This window comes from Zalophus californianus, chromosome 4, assembly GCF_009762305.2.
Source record: "Zalophus californianus isolate mZalCal1 chromosome 4, mZalCal1.pri.v2, whole genome shotgun sequence".
In the NCBI taxonomy this organism is placed as follows: Eukaryota; Metazoa; Chordata; class Mammalia; order Carnivora; family Otariidae; genus Zalophus; species Zalophus californianus.
The window spans coordinates 159272089-159297308 of NC_045598.1; the positions used below are offsets into that span (position 1 = coordinate 159272089).

Here is a 25220-nt window from a genome sequence, read left to right on the forward strand (position 1 = left end):
AGTGGTTTAAAACTATGTTCTGTTATGTGTGTTATATTTATCTTTAAGGCACTTATCTCCATAGTTTTATCCATTTTGAGTAAAAGAAGGGATTAAAGATAAAGAATAGAACATGGAGGGAGAAAGAGGAAGTCTGACCCTACAGAGAGAAATTCAGAAGATTTGGTCTTTTGTCATAACCCACGTTGATTTATGAACAGTTCTGTTTTTGTTTGTTATTAATGCCAGAACTCACAGCTTTATAACCTGTCACTCATCTGCGTTCCCTCCCTGAAATTTTACTTGTACGTACAATGAAATGTTAGCCGTGGAGATCATCGTGATTCCTGAGGCTCAAAAGGGATAGCCAGCATGGTGCTTTGCTTCTAGATGTCACTAGAAATAGCTTGAGTTCCCTCCTGTAGGCAATGGCGAGCCGTCCAGAGGTTGTAAGTGAGGGTGGAAACAGGATCATGTTTGTGTTAGTCGTGCACTCTTGCAAGTGTACTTGAAAAGTACAAGACAGGAGGAAGGGGCCTGACCACTGTGAGACAGAGCTAATGGCATCTGAACTAAATGGGCATTTCTGGAGGAGGAAAAGGGGAGAGATTGGAAAGATAACGTCGCGTGGAGAACAGGCTCTGAGTGCGCGCAGCGAGGGAACTGACAGGATTCCAGGATTCTGAGAAGATAATGAGACTCACTTAGGAAAATCCATTTCTCAGGCCTGCAAGTCTGATCAGAAGATGAACACTAGACCTCAGTAGATTGGCAATATTGTCAACCATCTTCTCAGACCAATTTTCTGGTTCATTGTTAAATGTGTTGCTGAAATCAGCCATCATGCCACGAGCTCAGATACCTGCCTAACGGAGCTTAGAAATATTGGATTTTCCTGATGGGGTGATGGTTTAGAAAATAATCAAGCAGTTATGAAACGATCAATAGTAAAAATACTAGTAAAAATAATTCATATCAGACAAGCCTATTCCACCATGAATGAAACTTGGCCTGTGTTATTAACAGCAGAGCAGCTATTTACAAGGATTTGAATAACCAGACACAGATGCAATGATCATGAGCAAAATGCATATCTGTGGTTTTAAAGCGGCAGGAACGGGAGGGGGGCCATCTAGAAAACAAACAGGTGTAAAGATTTCAAACGATGTACGATGTACCTCTCCTTCTGTCTGCAAAGCACGATTTGATTTTACATACCATCCTGTATAGTGACTTTAAAATTATTAAATGAGAACCATAGCCAGCAATGCATGCAAAATATTCATTCATTGTTGTAAACTACAAAAATATTGCTTTTATGCAAAGAGAATGCCATTGTAGAATTTTAAAAGGCATAGAAATAAAAGGCTCAGGATCGGAGCGATTTAAACAAACTCAGTAGAATATAGTAGATGATTAAAATACAATCTATAATTACATTACACTGGTATCAGGTAAGGATAAAAGCCTATAAATACACTGGGGTCAGGGTAAGCATAAAAAATGAAACAGTTATTTGAATAATCTGAGATCAAGTTGCAGTAATTAAAAATGAATGTATTATTCAAATGAAGGAATTAGGTTACAACACTCTTCGTATGAAAATATTATTGTGACAGACTGAAATAAGTTGGAAATGATTTTGATTAAAAAATGGGTAAAGGAATGTAATAACTTTCACTAGGGAAAAACAGACAATCAGGGGATATCAAAAAAATTTTTTTTGGCCACCAGATGAGAGACCACAAGAAGCTGGCTGTCCAAATGCTTTATGATACTTTAAACTTGCAACAGTCAAGGTTCTGTTTTACTATTTCATCAAATGATTTAATTTCCCAAATCATTCAAAGGTTCTAACTTCTTCCCAAAATTTTTCCAAAGTTCCTTTCTCTTTTCATAAAAGCAATATTGTTGTAGTTTATAACAATGAATGAATATTTTGCATGCATTGCTGGCTACAGTTCTCATTTACTAATTTTAAAGTCGCTATACAGGATGTAAACTCAAATTGTGATTTGTAAACAGAAGGAGAAGTACATCTCCTCTTTCTCTCTACATAGATAGATACATAGATAATGTACAGATTTTTTTTTTCCTGCAAATACGTACACAGAAACTAGGGAGAAAGGAAGGCTGTTATTTATCACTTGAACATTTCTTATAGTTAAAGGATGAACATTTTAATTTATCCTGTAGCAAGCAGCTCTAGTTAAATATGCTATTGCATATGTCATCTGTTGAGGGAAAACTTACCTTTCATGAGGGAATATATGTCCTCCTGCTTAAGGGTGACACTCTTTTGCACTGTATTCAAATATTTATACATTCATCTTCCATTATTATTTGTAGAAACTGCACAGTTAAATCCATGTGTATTATCCAAAAGAGTATAATGACCTCCTAGATGTAATAACCTCAATACCACCAGGTCCTAAGAAAGTAGGAACATCTGTTAAAAGTAAAATAGATTTCTAAACTATTTGTATAGAAATACTTCTCTAAAGGTAACATAATGTGTTTCTTAAATATTTTTGTGACTACATGGAATTTTGTTACTAAAGCCAGAGAACATATTTTAATATCATTTTTATACGAACTACTTCCTCTAGTTTCATACAATTAATTGATTTCTAAAAGCTACTGGAACAACACTATGCTATGAATACCTACTAAATCCCTCCATACCTTATTAGGGGATAGATGGGGACTCCACGGTTTCAAACCTGGAAATGTATAAATATTTCTAGAACCATGGAAGCTTTTCCTTATTAATTCACTAGGACTACCTTGTTCCCTCCCTTACAGTATCATTAGTAACTTACAAGATGGAGAGTCGGAAAGAGTGATGTCATATCCGTGTTGTACGCTTGAATTCCACCCCCATCATCAAGGCTCTCTCCCAAAGGAATAAGGATCCTTTGTCAAAATTGACAATCATGAGAGTTTTTCTGTGTTTGTTAGACTGATGGTTTGAGTGGGTTCTCTTTCACTAGTTGAGAGGCTGCATAACAGAGCTTTGGAGTGAGCTGCCTTGGGTTCTAGTCCCATAATTTAGAATCTCTACAAATGCGCATGATTAATTTCTTGAAGCCTTCATTTCAATGGACATAACACCACCACCAACCTCACGAAGTTGTTTGGAGAAAAAAAAATGAGTTAGCGTAGTAAAAGTTTAACAATTATTAACCAGTGTTTCATGGTTAAGGTTATGAACTACATACCGATCCTACAGCAGTCCTACACTGGATGATGAATTACTCCCATGTGAAAAACGATATACAAATATGTATGTGTGTATCTACACACACACACACACACACACACACACACACACACACACACACACTGGCTGTGTGACCTTTGGTACACCACCCAACTTCTTAGAGCCTGATTTTCTTCATCTCTAACAGAAGGTCTAGAAGCCCTCCATGATTCCCACCAGCCATAACTATGTATAATGTTGTGAGCAACATTCAACAGCATAAGATAAATATATGCCTTGAAGTGTCTTCTTTCAATATCTTTTATTTGGAAAAAGGAAGAAAAACTCTCAGGTTTCTTCCTCCAAGGATAGTTCATGGTTTTGGTGGATTTTTATGTTGTTTTACCTTATATCCTCTGAAAAACAGAATCATCCACAAAGGAAAAATGGTCATTTATGAAGCACATATTACTTTGTTAAAATAAAAGTAGACTTCTTGCATTGCTGCTGAGCCAGTTTTAGCTACTTGAGCTACTCGAGATACAAATCAGGATCTATCATGAGTTTATTTCAACCACCCTTTTCCTATGATTCTCTCTCTGACCCCCCCAGGTCTCTTCTTGGCTTCACTGGCCACTTCCTCGCCTAGTGTAACTTCCTACAACGGACTACTTCAAAGAGTCAGATAAATGTTCTTCCCTAGAGTAAGAATTCTCTTTGTCTTCTCTCCTTGCTTCCTCTCCTCTCTTCTTTTTCTGTAGTGATAGTGTTAAGGAAGTTGTTATGGGAGGGGGATCCATGTTTCTGACTTTATTGCCATTTTCCTTATTTTAGATCTTTGTTGGTTCTCAAAGACTAAAATCCTAAAATAAGCCTTGATCTTGAACTTTTATTTTTATGCTGTATCTCCTTTGCCTGTCTTTCCTCTTATCACTGCTTATAAAACATTACCACAGTTTGTCCTTAGCCTGACCCCACCTCTGTTGAAATCCTTTTCAAGCTTTAATTATATCCTCTCTTGACTTTTTCAGTTCCTTCTTCAGCAATCGTCCACTCCCTAAAATTTTGGCTATATTGAATACTTCAACTTCTGGTGGACCCTTTGTGTTCAGGACAAAAAAAAAATGGCATAACCGCAACAATTTATCTCCTTCTGTTACTTCCATTTTAATAGACATATAAAGACAGATAACTTAACCTGTTATATCTTCCTTACCTGTATGAAGAAAAATTTATTGAAAAAAAGTGTTGATTCCTTTCTTTTCCACCTTAATTTTCTGTTTCCCTTTTTATTTATATTTTAATTTTATCAGGCTCTAGGTAGAATAGATAACATTGCTCTTCAAACTGTCCTTGATCTCGTAAATTTAGAGCTGGAAGAATAGTTCCTGAAAATATTGGAAAGAATTACAGCAGGGGTTTGCACAATTCTAACAGATTTCTCTTAGTCGTTTCCTTGGTGCCAATAACAGTGCTTCCCTCACGAGTGCCTCTAGCAGTTTTCCTTATCGTACGGGGTAGAGTATTCAGGGCACTACTCTTCTGCAGGACAGCCAGAGAGGTGATCTATGCAGATGAGGCACTATTGCACCACGCAGAGAATTGGTATTTGGACATATGAAAGTTTACAAAGCAAAAGAAGAAGGGGGAGGAGCAGAGGAAGAAGAAGGTGGTATGGACCATAAGGAAAATAGTAACCCAAACTAAAGCCATGTGACTCTCTGCTCAAAAATATATATCTAACTCCTATTCAAATGATGGCTCATGTCCAAGGATCGCCCTATTACTAGGAGTGCAAAATGAGAGCACATAGTAAATGCTTGAGAAATATTACACAATAAGCTATATTTTTAGTTACACTTTTCAGTTCATAACTAAACCTTAGAAGACATTTTGTTTTGTTACCTAGGAAATAAGTTAACTCTGTCGTTCTCCTGAATAATATCTGGATGATATCTTGGCTACTCCAAACCATTAAGCCAAAAAAATACCCATTTAGAAATTGAAGACAAAAATGCAATAGGAAAGTGTTCAAGGCATCTGTCCAAAAAAATACAAATAAAAAGCATTCAAAGCAGCAGCATAAAACATAAAAAGCCCCACCCAGAATGTGAGGAAGGTCTGACTCTGGCAGGGACATAGGGAGCTGTAGTGGGTCGAAGGGAAAAGCTGTAAAGCAATGCCAGTCTCCTTGCCTTTTCCCTAGGAACCCATTTCTAGATTGCTCTTTGACTACTTCCCCCCTTGCTCACTTCTGGCCTCCCTCTAATGCAAATGATCCAGAGTGGAGTGTATTTTTCACCTGGGCATTGGTAGACGAATGTTGATGTAGCAATCATGACATTGTCCAAGCCCATTCTCCTGATGAACTTCCTGTAAACTGCATACTTGAGTGTGATATTCTTCCCCTCTGTCACTCCTCCCTTCGCTCACCTGCCCCGGATTTCAGCTCCTGACCTGTTCTGCTGTACTTGAGGAAAGTCTCCAGGAAGAAGATCCCCACTGTCTTCTCATTGTTCTTTTTTGCTTTTACTTGAGATTCATAGCTAAAAGTGACTGATGAAATGTGATATGAAACATGAATATATTCTACCAAATCCTTTCACAACAGAGTCCAACTAAGAGGGATCAGTGACACATTGAGAACATCCTCCCCTTCATTTGCAAAGGCTGTGATAACACTATATTTTTCAATAGCCAGATGATACCAGTCTGAGGATTTTGCACCCATTCTGGGATAAAGACAACATATTTTACTGTTAATCTCGCTGAAAACAATTGGTCTGCTTTTGAATATAGCGTTGACCCTTTTGTGCAAATTAATGCACAGTAAAATTTATCATTCCAAACTGCACAATAAAATGGAACAGAAGGCCATACAAGTCTTAGAAAAATCATTTGGCTCTGGTTTTATCATCACATGAACAAAAATTTGAGATTTTGCAGCTCATTCCCCTAAGATCACTCACTCATCTGCAACAGCCTTGGCAGGAGGCCACCCTGCCTTCCACACTGCCCTTCCTAACTCGACTGTCAAGGGCCGACCTTGAAAGATGGGATTTTCAAAGCCCTGGGCACAGCCACACTCCCTGTTTGTGGAGTTACAATGACTTGGAGCCCCATTTCTTCCTTTGAAATTATATGGTGTGCTGTTGGGTTGACTGAGCTCTTGTTTTTAATGTCTCATTTTATTAATGCTAATATAATTTGTGAGAAAGGCTAAATGCTCTTAGGTGGTATTAAGGTTATAGGGTAGCAATAGTATACATGTTCTAAAAATATTATGTTTTAAGTAGGTCTTACAAATGATGGTGGGATACAACATGGTGCTTACTATATAGCGTCCCACTGAAGTTTCCAAACCCACTTTCCAATCACTTTTATGGGACTTCGCCAAAAATTCAACAATTGAAATCTTTCAAGTTTGAGACGCCCTGTGAAGTGGCTATATAATTGGGATTTGCTCTAGGACTTCCACATAAGAAGGACAAAGGTTAGGAATGTAGTATGACTATGGGTACCTTTGCCATATGCCAGGCCAAATTAAAATCAAGTGGGGAAAAGCACTCAGTCAACGACAGAATGATAGTAAGATGTGGGAGAAGGTGAGTGTAGAGAGATTTATAAGGACACTCAGATAAAATTCCTTACACCCTTTAATTGTCATTAAAGGGAATGAAATACTGCTAGTTATAGACACCCAAGGGTGATTGGAAAAAGTGTTTTAAAGTTCAGAGCAAAGTTTTCTTCTTGTTGGAGAAGAAGGCAGGCAGGGGAAAGGGAAAGAAAAACAGAATGTCCCTTGGGACAGACTTTCTATGGGGTTATTTAGTCTTATATATATAATAATCTTTACCATTCAAAGCTGGGTTTTTTTTTTTTCCTTCTTCAGCACAGACACAAAATTCCCGATAACATTCCAAGGTAGTGAATGTGGCTCAGTAATCAACAAATATCTACTAGAAGAGTTTTATTATAAGAAGACTTTAAAACATCCATGATGCTGATTATAAATCCATTAAAAAATAAGGCCTCAGCATTCTTCATTTAAGTAAGGTGCTTAAAAAAAAAAAAAAAAAAGAAATGGCAGTTGTCTTATTTTAAGTGGAAAATTCATTTGGTGTGTTTATGTTATACCCCAGGAATCCAGGCTTGTTTTCTTTTCCTGTTTGGGGTAGAAAAATGTTAACATCTTTATGCTTTGTTATCTTCACAGGAGCGCTTGAGTTGAAAGCAATACCATTTAAATGAGCATGGAAGGACAGTCTGTAAATTACCACAAAGTTGTTTAGTCGATTAACAGAAATCTTTAGGGATTATAAAGCTTGGTATAGCAACTTCACATTTAGGATAAAATAGAATTAAATAAATAAAGCCTTATTTTCTGTTCTTGGGGCTGGGCTCACAGAATGCACCGAGCGCCATCTGCTGGTAATTAGTTTTTCAAAACTTTATTTTGTTACCAAACTACTCAAAGTCAGCAGAGATCAAGACAATGTATGTACATCAATGTATATACAGGGTGAGATTCATGAAGAAAATCAAAGGGTATCTATGTACTATAAATTTCCCTCATTTCACATGAAAGTGTTTTATTATAATCCGTTACATCCTAATTCTAAAATTTGCCTTAGGATAGAGACCCAGCAACATTTTGAGTAAGAACTAAGTTTAGGTTCACTTAAATCATGCCATGAAAATATCTACCTGGTGCAAAAAATTTAAAATATTAAAAATAAACAAAACCATACACTACCATTTCTCCGCGTGTTTTTGGAAGCAGTTAATGAACATGGAAGTTTAATCTTGGTCATCTTTAACCATTAAATTATAGGTTAAATTATGTTACAGTTTCTTTAATTTTGTAAGACATTATAAGTCAACATACTTAAACAAGCTACTTAAACTCTTACTCCGTATTTTATTTATTAATTTGAAAAACCTCTGTGACCAAAGAATCTCAGTCTTAACAAAAGTCTCAAAGGTAGGATAAGAAAGATATATAGTACTTCTAGAAAGAATTCTACTTCACATTAGTGTCTTTGAGGATTTTTGTGCTATATAAAACCTATGTCAGATTTTTGTCCTAGTATTTGATGTCTCTCCAGTTCAGGGAACATAGTAATGCAGTTTTGCCTGTATTTTAGGTCCTTCATACCCAGGCAGGAAATTAGACCCATTGTTCCCCATTAACCTTCTCTAGTCCAGGCACAATATGAAACAGATGCTTGAGTGTCCATTTCCATCATTCCTATGGAAGGCAATTATTAGTTCTGTTGTATTGAACAGTAGATTGTAGGGAAAACTAATTACCTGTGGGAAACTCTTAGAAAAACAAATTAAAAATGTAAACATTAGTTTAAATGATGTTATAATAAGAAAAGCTGACACGAATTATTATCTCCGGAATTTGAAGCTTAGTAATAGGAGTTATTCATTGTTTATCATAGTACATAGCCTATGGTGTCCTTCAGTAGAATTATGAGGTCTTACAGGGGGATATCATGTTCTCTGAATAAAGGAATAACATGAAAAAAGGAACATCCTCTGGTAGCCAAGAGATATGAGAAAAGAATTATATGTATATATTTAAAATAGCAACATGAAGGCAGTTTGTGTATTAAATAAATAACACGGGTTTTTTTTTAAATAAATCATATATTTTGTGAAGAGAAAATTTGAGTAAATTAAGTAAAAGTTAATCAACTTTGAGAAAGCATGGAATGACATGGAATGATGTCGGCTCTTCGGAGAGAGGTTTCCAGAAGAACACAACGCAAAGGAATTTAACCTCTTTTCCTAGTTTCTTCTTTCCATGAATACATCAGGTCAGCACCTAAGAGGCGGATTTCTTCTGAAAACAAGGAGTTTCTGACCATTCAAACTTACTGTTCTTGAAACCCACCTTCTGGGAGGAGACTGTGTGCCGAGTAGCTCTAGGTGCTAGCGGGGCCCGGAACATGGAAGCCATCCGTCGGTGGCGGCAGACTGAGGACTACAATGCGGGCGCCTGCCAGCTACTTGGCACTTTGATCTCATACATCTACCCGGCCCTGCAGGGGCCTGCCAGCCCTTCAACACCCCTTCGTAGGAGTCTCCACTTTTAAACTGACTCCCTGGAGAAGTTTAATGAGCCTCTTGGAATTAAAAAAAAAAAAAAAAAAAAAGACAAAGCAAAACAAAGAAGTGTAATGGAAATGGACAAGTTGAAAAAGGAATAGGGAGGTTCATTTCCAGCCTGGTGCTTGGGGGGGCTTTCATCAGGATGCTGCAATGGATATTTCAGAGCAGTGGAAGGAGGAAAGAAAGAAATTAAAAACAGCCTCCTATGATGAACTTGGATAATTTATTCCTCTGCAGAACTGTAGGCACAATGTTTAATTCCTCCCCCCCCCCTCCGCTCTTCTTTTCCCCTCCACCTAATTTCTGAGCATTCCCAGGCTAGGCAAGAATGAAAATGAAGCATACCCCACACACGAGTCCTAAAGAAAGTGCGGAATGCACTCAGATTATTCATAAGCTTGCAAGTTGTGTATTTTGGTGGAGATTTCCTCGCTCCTGCTCCTGATTGCTGATGAAGAATGGTGCTTTAATAGGCAGATGGTAAAGACAATTACAGTTAGGGGCTCAGCTGGGAGTTACATCAGTTTATTGCAAATTATTAGTTGATAAATGCTTTTGTTTACAAGCAGAGTCTTAAGCAGCTTTGTAATCAGTTTATCAGCTGCAAGCGGAATTTTGACAAATCGCCTTTGGGGTGTAATGTCACCTCTTGGCTAGTCATTTAAAATCATGGTGGCCAGGCCGCCAGACCGTCAGATGGGCTACCTCACAACACCAAGGCGAGCTCCTGCAAAGCCATGACACAGCATATCTTAGACCAGAGCACAGATCCAGGGATGCTGAAAAGACTCCATGAGCAGACCTTTTTCCTGCTGAAATCCCACAGAAACAGCATATCAATTCGCCTAGACCCAACATGTTGTGACTGATGTGACTTCCAGCACATTAGTTCAGAAAATTTTCCAGGCAGTTCTCAATGCCTTCTTAATCATGGGGCAAACCTTTCTGTACAGACACTTCGACAGAAATCTGGAACTGACCACAAGGACGCTGTTCACTTTTTTGAAGGGGGCTTCTTGTGCTTCTTCAAAGGGAAAAGAAATTATCTCGGTAGGAGACATTTTCCTACAGGAAAAAAAAAAAAAAAGTTCTGTGGAGAGAATGCATGCCAGGAGCTAAAAGCTCTAGTGGGGATTTATTACTAATTTGGCCTTGGGGAGTGTCCTGTGTGATGGAAGAAGAGCTTAGGAAACACATTGGTTTAACCATGCCGGCTTTCCTTCCCTATAAAAATCAAAATCTATAAAATGGGATGATAGTATTTCCTATTTATCACACAGATAATTCCTGGAAATTAATGAGGGTGTTCATGTTTCTTTGTTTCTGATTTTGGCTCAGACCAATATTATCTGTTGAATCTATGCTAAATAATAAAACATATAATGTTTGAAATGACAGATAATTCACAGATATTGTTGAGCTCATTTCCAAAATACTTGCTGAAGGAAAGTACTGTAATTTAGTGGTTTTACATTACAGCATTACCAGCATTTACCGGCAGTTTGATGTGCTGTAAAGACATAGTTTATAAACCTGAGGTGTTCAAAGATGTATCCGTGGAAGGATTCACTTGATCATGAGTCTATAAAAAATTCACATTTATTTACCTTTATGTTTCTCTAACAAAGTAAATTTTGTGGGCTTAATCAAAACAAAAAGTATTTAAATAATCATGTATAGTAGCTCCTAAAATAGTCATTTTCATTTGCACCTACTGACAGTTTATGTGTTTTTATTTCCTGGTAGTCAAGGGAAACTTATTAATCTGATAGGGAACTAGCTCCTGAATCCAGAAGCCAGGTTTCATAGCTGGAATTAGATATTCCATATGGTCTAAAATATTGACCTAATACAGGAAGATCTTTGGAAATATGACTCCAGCTGATAAATTTGAAATCACATGTAACATGTGCAAAAGCAGAAATCTTTCTTCTCTTAATCTCAGAAATATGGTTAAGTATCTCTGTTCATTTATCTCCTTGACTCCTGTTCTAATTCGATCTTACTTTCTCAATTAAGATCCCCAAATCATCAGAATAGAATCAACCTTATTTAAACTGACCACATGGCTCGGTAAAGTTTGTAATTTTAACATTGGGTTCACAGAAGCTTCCTTAAAAACGAGAGTATAGTTTTTATCCTCACTTCAATATTCAGCACACAGTCCTCAGTTCCCAATTTTCCAGTTCTTAATTAAACATTCTATTGACATCAGAGGAAAGGCTGCCTGCAGAAGAGCTGAAGAATGAAAGCCTTGAAATCTTACGTTGTAAATTGTGTTTTAACATAAAGAGCATAAAAAGTTGTTTTTCTTTTTTTTTTAATCAAGTTAATGAAGGATAAATAGTGAATTTGGCAAATAGTTCTGCTGTAGGTCCATCCCTCGTGATTGAAAAAGGTTAAGAATCATTAAAAAAAAAAAAAATCTGTTCTCTCCATTGGCCCACATACCAAAGACACACTCAAGAGCTGCTGGTCAAAACTAATTTCCCCCCCTTTCCCAGGAACTGCTAGAATGTTCTATAAAAAGATGTCAGGAGTGCCAGGATGGGAAAGTTGAATGCCCCCACATGCCCTGCGTTGCCTATAAGTACAAATGAAAAATGTTAAAGATTATTTAAAAACAGGAAAGACCTTTTGCAAAATGCTTTTGATTTATTGCTGTGTATTGTGCAGATCTTTATCAATTATTCTCACTCTATTTTATTCAAAAACTATTGTAAACTATGAGTTGGCATGTTGCTGCATACAGAAAAAAAGGCATTAATCAACTCTAAATAAACAAGTGCAAAGATCTATCTAACAACTATGAAGTAGTTAATACATTTTTAAGCAATTTTATTACAGAAAGGAGGTCTAAAAGAGTAATGCTTAATTATCTGGACTCCTCTGTGCTGGGCTCCCTTTTGATTGTATTAATGAAGCAGCTGGCCCATTGTTTCCCTTTAATTCCTCCATTGTTTTAAGAATATGTCACAGCTCTTTATTCTTTTATCAGGTGCTGTGCAGGAGGATCCACACAATACCTCATATTCCTACTGTATTTGCCAATGCACAAAGAAACCTCCACAGCGGTTTTCAAAGAAGGGGCACACATAATTTATAAGTTCTATTCCTTGCACTACTCCACTGTCAAGAATTTCAACAGTATTGGATTTGAATTCATTATAAAATATGTATTAAACAATGTGGCTACGTATAGATATACGTACTGTGGTAATGTCTAAAGCTTGAGATCTAGGCATTAACACGCACGGTGTTGAAATGGGGCAATTATTTCACTTTTAGGGAGTTATTCTGACCAATTGCTTCCCAGTTATGAAAAAATTAAATTTCACAAGCAGGCATCATGTTGGATTTTCAAATTATTTAGTACAAATAAAAGAAGTTAATGACCAAACAAGTAAGTATCCCTGTTTCCTCCACCTCCAGAAACATAATGTCCCTCTGTGTGTGTGTTAAACGGTCCATTTATTCCCCCAGAGAAAGGATTTAATTTACTTGAGTGTGCCTAAGAGGTATCATGGTTCACTCTGTAGACCAATGTATAATCTTTATTAACTAAACTCTGATTGTCAATTGACCATCTTCTTACACACATACTATATCACATGTGTGAAGGGAAACAGACTTTCAGATTAATGCAGAAATATCACTGTACATCGGAAGAAATCAAAATGCTGTAGCAATTTAGTATATGATATAACATTTTGTTGCCAGAGCTATCTAAAAATGCTGGTTCGTTTATATGTGATTACTTTTTCTCCAAATTTCCATGAAAATTTCCATGACACACACAATAAAAAACATCCATGGTAAAATCTCAAAGGTGTGACTGACATAGACATTCTCTTTTTACACATGTAGGTTTTTTTCTTTGTTTTCCTTCTGTCAAATGTCTATATTTTGTAGGCTGTTTCATTGATTTTTTTTTTCCCTAGAGTTCTCAGTCTCTAATAAAGGGAAGTAAGATTTAATGATTTAATGCTATGTAGTAAAAGTTCCTAACTTCAGCTTTTAATATATGCTTAGAAAAGCCATTAGAATTAATTATTGTAGACCACCGATCTCCTTTTGTATTGTTAGGTGAGTGTGTGTGTGTTTCACTTTAAATAAAGTTTCAAACTGGTATCACTATCTGTTTGCTTAAGGCTCCTATCCTACATACTGAGGCAGAGAAACACAGAATCTAAATGTGATTTAATTGGTTCAATTTGCTGTACATTTTTATGCTAAGCTTAGGTCCGTATCTTGATGAGCCCAGATGTAGTCGTGTTCCAGGTGTACAGCGTCACGTTGCTCGCATTTCCTTATTTTTACAAAGCAAGCGTCTATCAATCACACAGATAAATTAGAAAGAAACATGTATAGACATAACACATGGAAAAGATTTTTCAGCATGCTATGTAATTATTAACCTGATTTTTACTATTGTAAGAAGCCGTGAATTGCAGATAGCCTGGACGAAGTTAAATGCTTTTATACTGGATACATTTTGCTTATACAGAACTCTATAGGTATGGTCGAACAATATAATTGAAGCTTTGTCAGCTCTGTAACCTAGCAACAGATAATACTGTTAGGTTACTGAATTGCTCCTGGTTGACAAGTAGGGAGTATTTTTGTGTTTATCATGTTTGCTAATGATGGGCTCCTTTCCAAAAGGCTTGTCTTAATCTTAATTAGAGTTTATCAGCAGAGGTCTGCATGACATTGTGCAGACATTGATTTCATAAATAATAAAAAGTGCAAGTGAAAAATTTGGCAGGATGGAGAGATACTTAAGGGCACTTCTTCTAGTAAGAGGAGCGTGGATTTCCAAAATACAATCGAGCTCGAACTGTGACTTTATTCTTTATTATCGAAACTTGTAGTATACTTCATTGCAGTTTTGACAGCAATTATGAAAAAAAAATTTATAAGCTTCCTGTTAGGACCATATCTGTTTGCACAAGAACTTTGATCATAAACATTACTTAGAACAGTTAAGTACATGTTTTTTCAAGAATGTCAAGGTCTTAGTGGTTATTACTTTCTATGGAACCTTGAATGTATCTGTCCTTTTCTGTGAAGGGAGTGGTGTGTGGGTGTGGAGACTGGAAAGAGTGACTATGTTTGCAGCAATAAGAGGCAGACAAAGAAAGGATCCCAAAATAACCTTTCCATTTGGTGGAAGCGAGAGAGGCATCAGATAGCTGCTTTAGTGCCTGATGTCATTTGATAAAGACCTCACGCCCAAGCAGCAGGAATGTGATTTTTTTTTGGTCCGGTGTGTACAATATGATCTTTCACAGTTTTGGGGGGATACGATATGATTGACCATTTCTAATAATAAGTTACAAACCTTCAAAATAATAAAGAATTAAACGTTGTAAAACCGACTATCATTCACAAATTTACCAAGTTCCTAACTGGTTTATTCAGTTGAAAGGTGACGCTAAGTCATCACATCCTTGCTTTATTCATCTTTCCTCACCTTTTCACGCAACACTCCCACATTCTTCAAATATTCGGGGAAAGGGGGGAATTCAGAGTTGTTTTCAGCTGCCATTTTCTGAGATTCAAAATCTCCCTCCTGGATTGTTTGGACCTATGTGTATTTGATTATCAAGAGACTTCTGTTCATAGCATCTCACTCTTTCTGCCCTATACAGAGCTCACCCTTATGCCAGCAATTCTTAATGCTAGAGGCACTCGAAGCTCTCTGGCTAGCTTCTAAGAAATAAGGAAGCCCAAACATCACTCCTAGAGATTTTGATTTGACTGATTTGGGGCAGGACAAGAAATCCTTAATGTTGATTAAGAGCTCCCAGGTGAATTGACTGTGTAGTCAAGATTGCCAAGTAGTGCTCCATGGTTATGTGCAATTTTGATGCCCTTTTTGAGTCCAGCTCAACTTGTAATTGACATAGGGAGTTGGGCAAAGGCTATTTAATACTACCAAATGGGTTTAATATGTGTGAAATGTTTCTTATACCACCTGGCACATAGTAAGTGCTTTCTAAGTGTTGGCTATTCTAATTATGTGTTAGTCTTATTAGAAGGTAATCTGAAGTTATTCCACATGGCAAATATGGACATTATGCTCCAAATCGTAGCTATGCACTTAACAGCTGTATCTCCTCTTGATGCTGATTATCCTCTCGATGCTGTTTCATAAAGTGAACCATATTATTTTTGTAAAAGGCGAAAGATTTATGCGATCTGAAGAGAAACCAGAGTATGAGCCATATTATTTTTGATTTGTAGAGATAACTGTGCTAAAATTATTCAAAAACTGAATGATCAAGTACGGCACAGTGTAGTTAGTGAACATCGGAGGTCACTGTGACTCCTTGGGGTCACCTGGTTTTTCCAAAGTACTGCATCCAGAACCAAACTGCCTTGTCCAAATCCCATCGTCCATACCTTCCTCCCTTCCTTCAATTCCCCTTTATCTGTGTGACCTTGGACACCTTACCAACACTTCCAGACTCATGACATCACAGTAAAATGGGCATAAATAAACTCCACCTTACTGTTTTCTTGGGAGAAATTAAGATAATGCATGCAAAGCACTTAGCTCAGTGCTCATAAGTAGCACAGAGAAACCACTTAATACATATGTGATTATTACTATTATTAGCCCATTGGGCATAGAGGCTTAAATAGTTGCTCACAACCTGATGATAATCATCTCCAGGATATCTAGCCTAAAGCTGTCATTTTATATGAGGTAGGTAAAGCAATTCTCCAAGATCACTCAGTGACAAATCGCCAAGTCAGGACCAGAACTGAAGTTTCTTACTATCAAGTCCCTTTTCTTGTCCATCTTTGCACTGAGGACAAATACATTTTCAGGGACTTTGGGTGCCAGCTATGCCTCATTATTAACATGTAATCCCTTACACCAAGATCATTTGCTCTTGATGCCTGTGCTAAGAAAATTGTGAGTTCTATCAATTAAGCATATATGATATTGCCACATAGGCACCCCACCCCTTTACATAACTCTATTTGTTTTCAGATCACTATGCCATTAGTTTGGATTTGTATATTAAAAATTTACTCGGTTTAAATCTGGGGGCATTAAGCACACTACTGTATATGAAAGCCACAGAAAACTTCTGTTCAGATTCCTTAAATTCCACATCCAGAGAGTTGGCAGGAACAGTCCACTGGTGCCCCAAACACAAGCAGAAATCCAAGTCAACAAAACCTCACAATTTTCAAATCATCACTCACAATTATCAAATATACAGAAGTACCCAAAATTCATTCAAATGAAAACAGTTAATGTGGCCAAATACAGTCAACTCCACCTTAGCAGCAACTTGAACTTCCAAGATGCTTTGTTTGTTAAAGAAGCTTTGCTAGGAAAACTGGCAGGAGAGAAGACCTTACCCTGTTGTTTTAAACCATCTCATATGGAAAGCACTTTATAAAAGTGAGATTTCTATCTTTAGCTGTGGCTAAAAAAAAAACAAACTTGTGCAAATATTCAAGATTCACAATGGTGGTTTTTAGTGAAAAAATGGTGCTCTCGTTTTTTTCCATTTTTTTTTTATTGTGGTAAAATATATATAACATTAAATCTACTATCATAACCATTTTTAAGTGTACAGTTCCATGGCATTAAGGACATTCGTACTGTCCTGCAACCATCACCATGGTCCATCTCCAGAACCCTTACATTTTGCAAAACTGAAACTCTACATCCCTCAACAGTAACTCTCCATTTGCCCCTCCCCCAGCCCTGGCAACCACTAGCCCCTTTCTGTTTCAGTGCTTTTGAATACCCTAAGTACCTTATTGTAAGTGGAATCAGAATTGTGCAATATTTGTCTTTTTGTAACTAGCTTACTTCACTTAGTATAATGCCCTCGGATTTCCATATTTTAGCATATGTCAGAATGTCTTTCCTTTTTATTTTTTTTTCTAAATTCCTTTCCTTTTTTTAAAGCTGAATATTCCATTGTATATATATACCACAGTTTGCTTATCCATTCATCTGTCAATAGACACTTGGGTTGCTTCCATGATTTAGGTATTTTTAATAATGCTGCTATGAACATAGGTGTGCAAATATCTCTTGGAGACCCCGCTTTCAATTCTTTTGAGTATATACCCAGAAGTGGAATTGGTGGATCACAAGTTAATTCTATTTTTAATTTTTAATGAACTGCCATACTGTTTTCCAGTGGCTGCCCCATTTTACATTCTCACCAGCTATGCACAAGGGTTCCAATTTCTCCACATCCTTGCCAGAACTTGTTATTTTCTGGGTTTTGTCTTTGTTTTTGTTTTTTGATAGCGGTGTTCTCATTTTAAAGCCAAATGGTAACATTCTTTGATTTGTTTCCATTGAACATGAGGTCAGTACGATGAAGACACCAAAATAGCTAAATATCAACACGATTTAGCATTTGCATGCACTCAGATTGCTCCTTAATCAGGACAGATACGGAGGCCTTCTATTCAATTACAAATTAAAGTTAGCTGTATCTACTCTAGCTCCAAAACCCTGAGGGTAGAAAACTGGCTCTCTTGCCTCCTCAGCCCCAAGTCAGCGCTAGAAACTATTTCTGTTTCTAACTGGTCAAGATACCGTGTGATCCACGAATGGATGCAGCCTTAGTCTTTTCCAAAATGAGTTAGCTTTCTCCAGTGAAGCAGGGATACATTTGCTTATTGAATCCATAGGCTTTTCTTTTATTTCTGGTGAGATTTCTTTTTTTGGATTTAGCAGGACAAGGAGAAATGAGAGTAATAGTCTCAATCTGACCAAAACAAAAGGATACTCATGACCAGTTACACAGCACTTATTATATGTCACATCTATTAGCTTATTTTAGCCACACAATAACACTGTGAATTCAGTACTATTATCAGCATTCCCATTTCCAAGGATGAGAAAACTGATCTGCAGAATGCTTCAGTGACAAGTTCAAATCACATAGTAAATGACAGAGCCAAAATTTGTACCCTGGCAGTCCAGTTCCATTGTCCATACTCCCAGCAGATGGGATCACATCCCCAACTAGCAATCACACTTGGAATGTTTTATTGGAATCTGTAATTGAAACCATGTTACAATACCAGACATATATCTCTCCCTATAAATGACTCCCTAATTCACCATCTAAAAAATTCAGCCAAACGGTTTCAAAGAGCCAACCCTTGGCTTTTGTGGTGCCATTCTCTTGGTTCCCCTATAACTTTTCCAAATACATGCTCTCTCTATCTTTAAATGATAGCTTCTCCTCTACCCACATCTTAATTGTTGAGATTTCCCAAATTTCAATCTGTTTCTTTTCTTTTCACTCTGTAGTCTTCCTGCATTACTACATCAATGCCAAGAGCATCCACAGTCATTTAGAATGTGCTGATGACTTCCAAAATCTTTTTTTTTTCCTCCAGCCTTATGTCTCCTCCAAATTCCAATTGCCTCTGAGATCCATTCACGCAGAAGCCCCTCAGGGACGTCAGACTTCATGTTTTCAAAGCAAAATCCAATATATCTGTGCGTGCGCATACACGCACATACAAACAACACACGTGCACCTGCATACCTGGGCTTCGGAGTCAGACAGACGGAGCTCAAAATCATGATTCTGCCACTGGCCATGTGTGTAGCTTTGGGCAAGTTAGTTAACCTCTCCAAGCTTCAATTTTCTCAACTCTAAAATGAGGAAAATATCACCTACTTCCCAGAATAATTGACAGGATTAAAATAGATGAAATACATAAACCATTTAACTTATTGGGCCCAAAGAAAGTGCCCCTAATTAATACAATTGTCTTGTTGTTGTCTTTATAATACCACTTTTAATATCCCAGCTGCACGGCCTTGTCTATGGCATCCCCGCCCTCCGGTTTCCCGGGCCCAAGCCTTCATGTTATTTTCAGCAGCCTCCTTCCTCTTCCTCATTTCAGGAAATCAGTCCATTTCTCTCTCTTGAACTTGGCCCTTTTCTTCCTCACAATTTACACCTCTCACAATTGAACTAGTACAAGAGCCTCCAAATGGCCCTGGGGCTAACACTTCCTGTTCCCCCCTTCCCCCCCCCCCCCCCCCGTTTCTGTCCTCATTACTCTGAGATCTTTATTCTGGGAAGGACAGCCCCTGTTAAAAATCTGTTCATTTATTCACTCAAAAAAAAATGAATGCCATCTCCCCACCATGATGAGCCAGACACAACTGTTTTTCTGTTACTTTCGAGGTTGTCCTGCCCTGCACTAAACTTTTCTGGGGGAGGAAGCCCTGATATGTATTGTCTGCTAATTCCAGTGGCAAGTGCTGCAACTCTCACTGTGGCCAATTTCAAGTTACCAGTGTGATATCCACTAGCACAGAAAATGCCTGACCATTGGACATTGTGTCCTAGGATCCAGTACAGGCTGGTGCCAGCCCACACCTGCCTGTGACCAGCCCTTTCTCCCTCAGACCTCACGCTCCAGCAAGGTGGCCTCTGCACTGTTACCAGGACCAGGCAGGCTCTTCCATAATCCTGCCCTTGCATGCATGTCCCTTTTCCTGCCGGCAATGACTGACCTGCAGCTCCCCCTACATATACTTCTGCTATTTTACCTTTATATTTCATGAGTCAGTAAAAAAGTCACCTTGGATGGCTTGCCTGCCTCCCCCGAGATGTGTCAGTTATTCACTCCTCTCACATTTTCTTTGGCATTGAGGGATGCCACCCACCATGCGGTATTGTCATTCATCTGCCTATATGTGTGCATTCCAATTGTTTGTGAAGCCAGCAAGACCAGCCCAGCACACAGCAGAGTTCAATGAAGAGCTGATGAATGAATGATTTGAGAGATTAAAACCCTAAGACAACTGACTTCCTCTTCAAGTCTACACGGTACATTTTCAGTCTAATTCAGCCTTTCTAAAGGATATGCTCTGACTAAACCATAAAATGAGATAAAATGATAATAATATATGAAACGTTGTTCAGTATGTCAGAAAACATATATTCCAGTTGCCAGGTTGTTTAATCATGTAGAAAAGTCATTTTTGCTTACTTTTCATTACATTTAATATTCCTGAGTTTTATTTTATTTACTTATTGGGTCTTTCTGGTTCAGAGTTTGAGCCCAAGGATTTTTGAGTCATCCCAGTACATCGTTCACTGCTGGGATAGAGATTAGCTATGCGTGTGTGGTACCTTCTCTAAAATCACAGTTTCTCCTGGGAACCTGAGTCCAAACCTTTCCTTTTGTGAAAGATACCCACAGCTGGATTTACCAAAAATGTAAATTTCTCAAAAGGTGACATATGACCAATAATGTAAGTCCTTCTGTTCACCACTGAAATCCAGTGACTCCCAAAGAGTGGGCTATTTGAAGTAAACCTGAACTGTCGCGCCTTGCTCTGCCCGCCCCACCTCTCCATTACAAAGACGCACGTAATAAATATACTCCAGAGGAAAGATAAGGTGCGAATGATTACCTTGTCTACAGCTGTAAGTAGTTTGGCTCTGTATACACATCAGAGAAGGCATAGCCGCTGAAGGCAGAAGCCTTCCTGGGGAAGAATGGGCTCCAGCAGACACACCGACACTGAGCACTTGGCCGGGCTCAATCGGCTTCCACGGAGATGCAGCTCAGCTTCTCTATTTGTAAATAAGTAAGGCAGTGCCAAAGTGAATCTGTTCTTCCACTTTGCGAAACTTGGATGCTTTCAGATCCGTTAGAGTCAAAGTGAAAAAAAAAAAAGTCTTCTAGCCTTTTGGTAGATTTGGGTCTCACTTTTGGTACATTTGGGTTTTACTTTGCAACTTTCGCACATATTCAAGGTACGTAATCTGAGCTGTATTTTTCACAAACTTGTACTGTCGTGGATGGGGTTCTGTTTGCTTACCTTTAAAATGTGATCGGCTGGTGTAATTCACTGTCCGAGGTTTCCCTGGAAGTGCCCCGATTCTTCTGTGCGACTCTGCCATCTTGGATGCCGTGGTTATCTTTTCCAGCAGATTTTTACCACAAGTTGTTTAAAAACTATGATATATTTAAGGATGGAGGAAATGAAGTGCAGTTGAAGAGACAGTTATGCTGAAAGATAAACAGAGCAATATTACTTATCAGAATGGGTACAATTTTTGCTTGCTTAATGAGTACAATATATAGCTTCGCAATATATACACAATGAGAAAAAAAGCTTTATAACATATCAAGTATGCCACATTATTTCAGGCATAACTGTATAGGATACGTATCTAGGCCTGAGAGTGTAGATAACAAAATATAAGTGCTTTGCCTGTCTAAACATGTTAAATAAATGAGCATACGCTATCGCGTTCCAATACATTAGAAGATGTACTTGCATAGTTAATTTTCTTTTTAATGCACCAAACGTGATCACTTGAAGTGCAGAGCCAGAGTATATCTTAGTATTTGAAGAAAGGGTTCTTTTCATTTAAACAAATCTTTATTTAAATAAGCCTTTTGAAAAGGATCTGTGGCATATCTTCTTTTCAGGAAGTTCAATCAGGGTAAATGGAGATAAAGAAGCCGTATTATAAGGAATATTATATAAGTAAAGATCACTAAGCCAACAAAAAAAAAAATGGCAGCAGACATAGGGAAGGTAAAACTAGCTGGAATGTCATTTTAACTTTCTAGATTTTAGGAGCTTTCATGTACTTTGTTTTGTTTTGTTTTCGGCATGTGGGGATTTTGGGAAGAAAGAGCGTGTGGGGGAGGGAGGGAGGGAGAAAGGAAGAAATAACTTCTTATTTCCATACGGTACAGAAAGAGTAACTGCAAAGGCTCACCTGAAATAAATTTCTGCGGTTGGATCCCTACCATGTCTCTTGGTAAGCACGAGGCCATGTCATAGCATGGTTAATGATCAAGGCAAACCCCAGAAGGCAAACAGTTCGCAAAACTCTCCACAGGTGATGTCTATTCTTGGTTCTTAGTCTTTTCCTACTATAGGCCATTGAAGAGTTCATTTCATGCAAGGCATATGGATTTTCCACCTAGGAGGGAAGAGGAGTACAGCCGTGGTCTTGATCAGACACTCTGCCCCGGTAGAAAGTGATGTGAAAAACATGACAAGATGCTGTTGCCATCACTCCAGTGTACAGCAGGCTGGAGCGTTCTACGTCAATTCGCTCTTTCTCTTTCTTTTCTTAATAGGGGGTCAGCTCTGGTGCACCACTACGAAGGCCATCTCTGAGGGTGAAGAGCTAATTGCCTTTGTGGTGGATTTTGACTCAAGGCTACAAGCTGCCAGTCAGATGACTCTTGCAGAAGGGATGTACCCTGCGCGCCTGCTGGACTCGATTCAGCTGCTTCCTCAGCAAGCTGCCATGGCTTCTATTTTGCCTACAGCTATTGTCAATAGTAAGTGCTGAGTCCAATAGCCCAGTACAATAGCTTTGTGGTACTGATGGGTATTTATGGGAGAAAAAAAAAATGTCTACTGACAGGCAACCAAGGACAGACTTTTTTCTCCAATGTTGTGATTTCATTTTATCTTCTAACTTTAAGTGTGTGTGTGTGTCTGTGTGTGTGTGTGTGTGATTGCTTCTCATGGGAATATGAAAAGGACACTTAAATTCATTCATTTCAGGTTGGATTCTTGAATGTCACGTACACAAAAAAACTGACTTTCTAAACTAGTTGAACAGCATTCAAGGCTACTTAGCTATGAGGGGGTCGAATAGCTTTCATTGATGCTTCTTTAGTAGGATAACTGTGGTATTCCCTAAGGGCTATAGAGTTAAAAGCTTTAAAAAAGAAAGGAAAAAATAAGAAATCAAAATTGGATTAGATATATTAAGAAAGAGAAGGTAGAGCCTGGGTAAATCAAGACATCACCTAATACAACAACAAAAACAAAAAAGAAACATGAGAAAATAAAGAAAAATACATATGAGCTGGAGAATTCCATACATGTATGGAGAATTTAAAAATATGCTCTGGCAAATATGCCTTTGTAATTATATTTTGTTGAAATGACTAATGAACTTAGTTTGTATTCCTTGAACACAGAGTGACACTTTATATGACAGAAAATCGTGATCCAGGAGTCCCCAGGTCTGAGTTCTAGACTCAGCTCTGCTATCATCTAGCTCTGTGAGAAGACATGAATAGCAGTCACATTGTAAGAGGAGAGTAGATTCCAAAGCCAGTAGGTAAGCGAGGTGTTGCATTTAATCAAAAAGTACCTGAAAATTCATAAGACTGAATGATGCAGAATTATAGATACTGTAATGATGTCTTGATATTTTAAAAAATAAACAAATACTCAACAATAATTATGCTCTTGCTGTCACAGTAGCCTTTAAAGAAATTCTCAGGTGCATCCGGAATTACTGTACATCCAAACATTGGATCCAGTGCACCTAACCCAAGGTAGTATTTTTGGATCTCCTTCATGTAAATGTAGTTATTTGCTTTTACTGGATCTTTACTTTGATTCTGGTAGTGAGGAACTTGAAATAACATAGGCCTAACTTGAATTTGAAGCAAAAGGGTTTTGTTACCAGGGACACTGGGAGTACCTTAAATTATTGTGAAGCTCCAATGTGTGAATGTGGTTTTTAATTATATTTGAGATTATACTCTGTTTGCTTTCTGTAACAAGATAACTTTTGATCCCAAATAAATCAGGATAGGTGCATACAGCCTGTGGTCTCATTCTGAAATGAGCTAATCAGTTAAAACTCGTTCTGCTTAAATGGACACAACATGAAGCAATATGGCCCTCTGAATCAGTGGGAAGTGCTAAATAATAAACAACAGTAGTATATAATTTTACAATCAAATTTTATTTTGAAATTCTATATGGTAATTGGTGTCCTTACTTCTCATTCACTAGAATTTGGTCCTCAGTTTCCTCCTTACCCCGTTCAACGTGCTCTCCCTGAGCCATCTCCTTCACTGTCATGGGTTCCATCACCAACTCTGTATTAACAATTCACACTGTATTCAAACAGATAGCTGTTTCTGCTGAGTTTTAGACCTCTGTTGTCACCTTCCCCACGTTCCCCTGTATTTCTTACAGAAAAATCTAGTCCCACATATCTAACACAGCCATATGCCTCAGTTTGCCCGGATTAGCCCCAATTTCCAGTGTTACATGGCATCCCTCTGATGGGTGCTCCCTTTCACTACAAAGTGCCAGGTTTGCACAACACTGGGTCAGGTTTGGTCACCCTATCCCTGTCCTTGCCTGACCTCATCACCTGTCTGTCATCTGCTCCCTGTAGAGATGAATGAAACCGTTAGACAGAAATGCTCACAGGAAGCCTGGGCATTGAAGAGACCTTACCTTCTGCACTAGCATCGAATGGCAAAGTAGTGGTCATCACTCCTAGGCACTTCTACCTCCTCAATAAAGTTTTCTTCCTCTGTGGCCCCCTGGCCACCCACTAGGTTCCAATCCCAGTTCACTCACTTATGTGATCATGGGCAAGTTACTCATCAATCTCAGTTTCCTTGCCTATAAACGGATAAAGGGGAAAACACACACATGGAGAATTTTTCCATGAGTAAATACATACAAAATACATACAAAATATCCTAGTGTGACTTAACAACTCAAACTCTGTCATATTTCACTTAGATTATTGCAACTGCCTCCTCCCAGTCGTGTCTTCCTTCCAAATTCACTACCTTCAAAACTCTACTTCACTGTTGTAATTCTGTAATATCTGATTTTGTCCATCTCTTGCTTAAAACGATTCAGTGATTCTCTATAATCATTGAGATAAAAATCTAAACTTCCTAAGAGAGCCTACAGAGTCTTTGATTGCTACTTCTGCCTCCTCCAACCTTATGTCTTCCAGTCCCCATCATGCCCCTTGCCTGGAACAGCCTCCCAGCCCCACCCAGTCCCTCTGTCACGCTCCCATGCCTTTCCCTGGGCTGTGCCCTTGGTCAGGAAGACCCAATCCGCTTTTCCACCTGACTTGCA

The 25220-nt window shown here is 38.2% G+C and overlaps 1 protein-coding gene across 4 annotated transcripts in view; it reads left to right on the top strand.

The window, feature by feature from the left end:
- Positions 1-25220, top strand: part of ZFPM2 (zinc finger protein, FOG family member 2) — a 446527-nt gene that overhangs the window by 412922 nt on the left and 8385 nt on the right. For 3 of the 4 annotated variants that reach the window (XM_027624276.2, XM_027624287.2, XM_027624303.2), the window contains one exon: positions 22436-22642. The exons of the other annotated variant lie outside the window; for it this stretch is intronic. In XM_027624276.2, coding sequence (XP_027480077.2) covers positions 22436-22642 — 207 coding nt within the window. The remainder of the gene's footprint in view (positions 1-22435; positions 22643-25220) is intronic. 4 annotated transcript variants of the gene reach the window in all.